The sequence below is a fragment of the Sinocyclocheilus grahami genome, unplaced genomic scaffold (assembly GCF_001515645.1).
Source record: "Sinocyclocheilus grahami isolate Dianchi unplaced genomic scaffold, SAMN03320097.WGS_v1.1 scaffold1295.1, whole genome shotgun sequence".
Lineage (NCBI taxonomy): Eukaryota > Metazoa > Chordata > Actinopteri > Cypriniformes > Cyprinidae > Sinocyclocheilus > Sinocyclocheilus grahami.
In genome coordinates, this window is record NW_015506474.1 from 121725 (window position 1) to 127724 (window position 6000).

The following is a 6000-nucleotide window of genomic DNA, read 5'->3' on the forward strand; positions in this document are numbered from 1 at the left end:
CATTGGCCTTGGTTCCAGAAGTATTTTTTCCATTCATTTTTGCAATAGGGTAAAACAAAGATTAGTTGAAATAATGCGGGCTGATGGCTGCAATAAAAGCATTCCATTGATTAACAACCTCCTACCTCACAGTAGGTATGCATTTAAAAATGTTATCACTTAAAATCAATTCCCCTGTTGAAAAAAGGAATGGCATTTTTACTTCTGGAACTCCAATGTTGGATTTGCAGATGGAGGGAGTGTTCAATGATCATCAAAATCATTATTTTTCAAATACTTTTTGTGTTGATATAGGCAAAGAAATTGCACAATTCACCTTTAAGTCTGAAATTTGCCATGTGCAGACTATCTGTGTATATTTGTGTAATTTAGTCGGTGTGGTTGTGTGTTTTGTTTCAGTTATTCTGTTGTAGGCTTTATTGACAAGAACAAGGACACCTTGTTTCAGGACTTCAAGAGGTTACTTTACAACAGGTCAGTATTACCATAAAGTATATCCCTTTGTTCTTATTTGCATACCTGCCAGATGTCAGACAACATCCTTGACTTATATCTGTCCTTCTCCTTCCTTGATTCACAGCTCAAACCCTGTACTGAAAGCCATGTGGCCAGAGGGCAAGCTGAGGATCACAGAGGTCACCAAACGACCCCTGACTGCTGCCACACTCTTCAAAAACTCCATGATCTCTCTGGTGGAGAACTTGGCCAGCAAGGTGGGTGTGTTTGAAGCATTTTTGTGTAGACCATGACTGATTTATATAATATATAAGTGATAAGTCAGACCATCATTGCAATATAAAGAGTTTTTGCGATAATGACCAACAAATGCATATTATTGTGCTTTTTACAAGGCAACTTACCAAATAAATACACATGTAGACATTAAGTATTGATTTCAGTTGATTTTTTTAAAAATATGAGATGAAATGGCAAATCTCTGTAGGAAGTTAAGTATGGTTTATCCGTCATTATAAAAAATATTTTCATGCAGAAGGCTGTGAATAACCAGTCGAGTCAAGTATTCCAGAACACTATTTAATAGTGCAACAGTCAAGTTCCAGAAGAAAAATCCCATTTATTTTCTCCATAGGGGAATTGATTTTTAACAATATCTTATAAGCCTTTAAAGACAGAGCTACTGTGTTTGGCAATCAATGGCAATAACTTTTGTTGAAGCCATCGACATCATTTCAACTAATTATTTAAATAATTGTGTTCATCAGAGGGGTTCCTAGTGAGAAGGTTACTGAAAAAGTTTGGGGCCACTGTTGCACTTTATAGATGCGCACTCACCATCGCCCTCTGTTGGTTCATACAGGAGCCGTACTACGTGCGTTGCATAAAGCCGAATGAAGTTAAGTCACCACTACTGTTTGAGCATGAGCGCTGCAAGCACCAAGTGGAGTACCTGGGCCTCCTGGAGAACGTCCGGGTGCGACGAGCTGGTTTTGCTAACCGACAAATCTACCCACGGTTCCTTCAGAGGTGAACATCCTACGTTTTTCCATTTGTATGGCCAACTTGTCAATTTCAAAGCATTTTTAACCATTTAGTTGTTTATTTTATGTTTCAGTAGTCTTTTTATTTGATGTTCTGCATGATTTGACATTCGTGTATGGTTTCAGCTCATGAATTGCAACTCAATGCTCTTGTGACAGCTTGTGTGAGACTGTTGCGCCTTTGGTTGCTAGTGACATCGGAAACTACAGATTGATCAATCAGATTGTGAAGATCTTATGCAACATCTGTTGGTGTGAAAACTGTCATCCTCTGGGGTCCCTTTTTCACCCAGTTACAATTGCTAAAGGGTTTTATGTAATAATGACGTGCAAGCTGAGTCTTTTTCAAAAGCCTTGAGAGTTAGTAGAGCATACATTGTACTGTCACTCAATATACAATGATTCTCAATATATAGGGACCAGAATCCTTGAGCAAAAACCTATAAGATAGTCTCAGTTTTCTTTAAGATGAAGTGTCCTAAATGTCTCTGAGGCCTCTGTATACGGCTCCAAACAAATAGAAACACACTTGCCACAGAGTTGATGAGATTCACAAAATGTCTGTTGCTGAGCAAAAGGTAGGCTGAATTTCATCTAATTGAGAATGCAGTGTTAACAGCTCTCGCATGAGTGATTTGTGCATCTGTCACGGTTGCAGATGTGCATGGAATATAATGTACTACCTAGAGGTGAGACTGGACAAATGAGGATTGAATCCAAAGGGTCTGGCCTCACATCGCTCTTAAATAAGCACTCATTGTGTTATATAATGCTTGTTATGAAACGGATAGATCAGACTCTGTATTCTGATTGGATAAGATGTGCTTAAAGCCTGTATTAATGTGTAAAATTACATTGACGAAAGAATTTAGTGTGATTTTTATTGATAAGTAACTCTTTCTTTCCTGTTTAAATTTAATAATAGCAATAATAATTATACAAATGTAAACCTATTTAATAAATATATATGTTTATAAATAACAAGGTATTGCTCTATCCTTGAAACATTCTCCTTTCCTTTTCACCTTTTAGGTATAAGATGATCTCAGAGTTCACCTGGCCCAACCATGACCTGCCGTCTGATAAGGAGGCGGTGAAACGTCTGTTGCAGAGTTGTGGGTTCGAACACGACGTGGCCTACGGCAAGACCAAAGTGTTTATTCGCACCCCTCGAACCATCTTCAGCCTGGAGGAGCAGAGGGCAGAGATGGTGAAGAGGATCGTCCTCTTTCTGCAGAAGGTTCGAGCTCAACACCTCAGACATGTTATGTGTAGCTTAGGCTTGCTGTGAACTTATATAAATATATACAGTGGCTATTTGGATACATGAATGTCCTTGCATGATATAATAAATAGATCAGACTATTGTCATTTATTTTATGAGAAAATATATAATACTTTTAAAGTAAAATATTTTACAAAAAAAGGTATTTGTATTTGGAAATCATACATCTTTTAATTGACAAAAATGCTCAGAAACATAAAGTTAGTTCTGAAAAAGCTTTACTATCACTAATATGTTGTTACCTAATACAATGACATTCAGACAAATATACTTTTTGGGCACTATAAATAGATACAGGACTCCAGACTGCGACTAAAACGGTCGCATTTGCGACCAAAAATATAATTTTGCCAGTGTAGTTTTTGCTGAGGTCGCCACTGGCGAATATATATATTTACATGTTATGACTTAAAGATTTGCATGTAATGCCTTTTTTCCTGATTGTTTTGCGATCGCTTCATTTGCTATGTTCACGTATTAAACTGAGACAATGCGCATCAAAGTTTTAGTGGAAAAAAGAGTTTCAAACAGTCATCTCTGCAGCACTGATGCACACCTGCTAAACGCAGCTCAGTTGTGCAGCGCGAGAGAGATCGACATGACGGAGACGTGCAAGTAAAAGTGTGGAAAAGCAGAGTCTATTTCGTGCACAACTTGAACAAACTACAACAGGTAAAGCTGTCAGCTGTGTGGATATTGGCAATGTCGTTAACAATTCTCGTTTATAATCATTACTAATATGGCTTCTTATCAAGATCTTAGTCTATATGCTGTGTTCTGTTAATGTGTGAACTTCATATTATTTGAAGCACACTTGCCATCCATTAATCTTAATTACTTTTTAATAAACAAAGTATCAGCTTTAAAATTATGCCAAATTCATAACAAAATTCAAACAATAAATACGGTTTTGGTGCTCTTTAATGCGGCAGGCACGATCGCTTTAGCGCCTCAGTTCAAGTGGCAAGTGAACCCATTTAATCTTTCTCTTTACTACTATAGTACATAATGAACATGAATTAACATCAAAACGTAGCCTATTTCATAAGAAAGCCTACAGTACAACTTACTGAAATGTCTCATGTAAAAGCTCATTCAGTGTTTCAAACTGCGGGAAAATGTGTAAAACTTGTAAATATTGCAACGTAATATACATTTACCTCAGAATAACCCTTCGGTATCCATAAGCTCATCAGTCAGCTAGAAAAATAACTATAAAGAAGAGCATTTTGCTATATTTATGCACTATTGGATGTTAATATTTTTACTTAACCTGTTGTCTACATGATTCAACTCCTCCTTCAAAATTGCGTTTTACTAATGAAGAAAAACAGACTGAATGTGTGAAAGACATATGACAACATTTACAGGATGCACCGAGGAGGAGCCCAAACTATACTCAGTGGCCAAGTGATGCTTGTTATGGTCCATGGTCCATTGGTACAGATTATGTGTCATGAACAATTCTTTGTGACCATATTTCAAGTTGGAAAAGACGTTTAGTTCCCACTTTAAGTGAACCTTAGTTCCCAGGTCATCTACAAGATTGATTAAAATGCTGATAAATTCAAGAAAAGATAAGACATAAACACATGAAAGTATGATTGAAATGTTAAAAAATAATAATAAAATAAATAAAACACGTTTATTCTGTGGCACCTAAGAAAATAATTTGGAGCCTACATTTTTTTTCTTATAGGAGCCAATGGCTCCTTACTCTATTTTTTTGTTTGGAGCCCTGAGATATGCATTTAAAAAAATTCTTAGACCTCAAGGCTAACCTCATCATACACTACTGTTCAAGAGATTGGGGTCTGTAAGATTTTTTAAATGTTTTTGAAAGAAAATGTTTTCATGCTCCCCAAAATGGCATTTGTTTGATTAAAAATACAATAAAAGCAGTAACATTGTGAAATATTATTACGATTTAAAATAGCAATTTTCTATTTTAATATATTTAAAATGTAAATTACACCTGTAATAGCAAAGCTGAATTTTCAGCTGCCATTAATCCAGTCTTCATTGTCACATGATCCTTCAGAAATCATTCTAAAATGCTGAGTTGGTGCTCAAGAAACATTTCTTCTTATTATCAATGTTGAAAACGTTGTTCTGCTTATTTATTATTATTATTTGTGTTTGGAAACTGTGATTGTTTTCATGACATTATTGACGAATAGAAATATCAAAAGAACAGCATTTATTTAAAATACAAATCTTTTACTTACACTTACTTTTGATCAGTTTAATATAGCTTGCTGAATAAATTTATTTAGTATTAGTATTAGAATTCATCATAAATGTATGATAGTGTATGTGAAATTCCAAATCAAAAATCACAATGGGACAACATCCAATTTTTCATAAGACATTCATCATATTTCATTTGGTGTTCAGCTGGTTTTCAAAAATGAAATCTGATCAGGAATTTCTTGAGACTTCATTACGACACACACTCATGCACACACTTAATCAGCTTCAGAGACAGCAAGGTGCCATATCCGCACCACCCTACGTTCCTGTGATTCATTGACACCATTACTTTTCAACAACAGACCTCACACCACAGCAGACTGAACAATAAGGCAACAGTAAAACAATATGGCACCAAAATCCCTCTGCCTCACAGCATTTTCTTATTTTGTCTGTGTGAATACACAACACATATTACTTCGTGGCATTTTTACAGGAAGTTTTCTACCTTTATTTTTCCTCAGGAGCATGAAAATACAGATTTATTTGAATGGCAGATTTATTGACTGCCAGTGTCATTTCACTGGCACACAAAATGATTGTGGGTTCTTAGTGTACATTCCCCGATCTCTCTTTACTGTCTTTAGTGACTGACAGTTATTAGAAATCAAAGCATATATTCTGCCAGCTCCTGTCTGAGTGTTTTTTACAACTCCCCCGTTGCAAGATCTTATTTGCTATTTCAAAAGATGTTATCAGGGGGTTCCCTTTATCGAGATGCTTTTAAACACAAACTGACATAGTTTTCCACAACGATTGCGTTCAATATCAAACTCTCAGTTTTAGGCTCAGTATCTCTCTAGACTGCTACATTCATAAGCAGATGCGCGTATCAAAGTGTTAAATCTGTGCTCTTCCTGAATCGGAGATTGATTGTTTGATCTTTTGTATGGATTCAGAGCTGGATGAATCCTGACACAGGTTTATCTCGGTTCCCCTAAGGGGGGGGGGGGGGGGGGGGGT

The 6000-nt window shown here is 36.2% G+C and overlaps 1 protein-coding gene across 1 annotated transcript in view; it reads left to right on the forward strand.

Annotated features, from left to right (window-relative positions):
* The window catches only part of LOC107568952 (myosin 1D), an 81767-nt gene that overhangs the window by 44225 nt on the left and 31542 nt on the right, over positions 1-6000 (forward strand). The window contains exons 14-17 of the mRNA XM_016254952.1: positions 400-474; positions 581-713; positions 1319-1485; positions 2532-2739. Of these exons, the coding sequence (XP_016110438.1) occupies positions 400-474; positions 581-713; positions 1319-1485; positions 2532-2739 (583 nt within the window). The remainder of the gene's footprint in view (positions 1-399; positions 475-580; positions 714-1318; positions 1486-2531; positions 2740-6000) is intronic.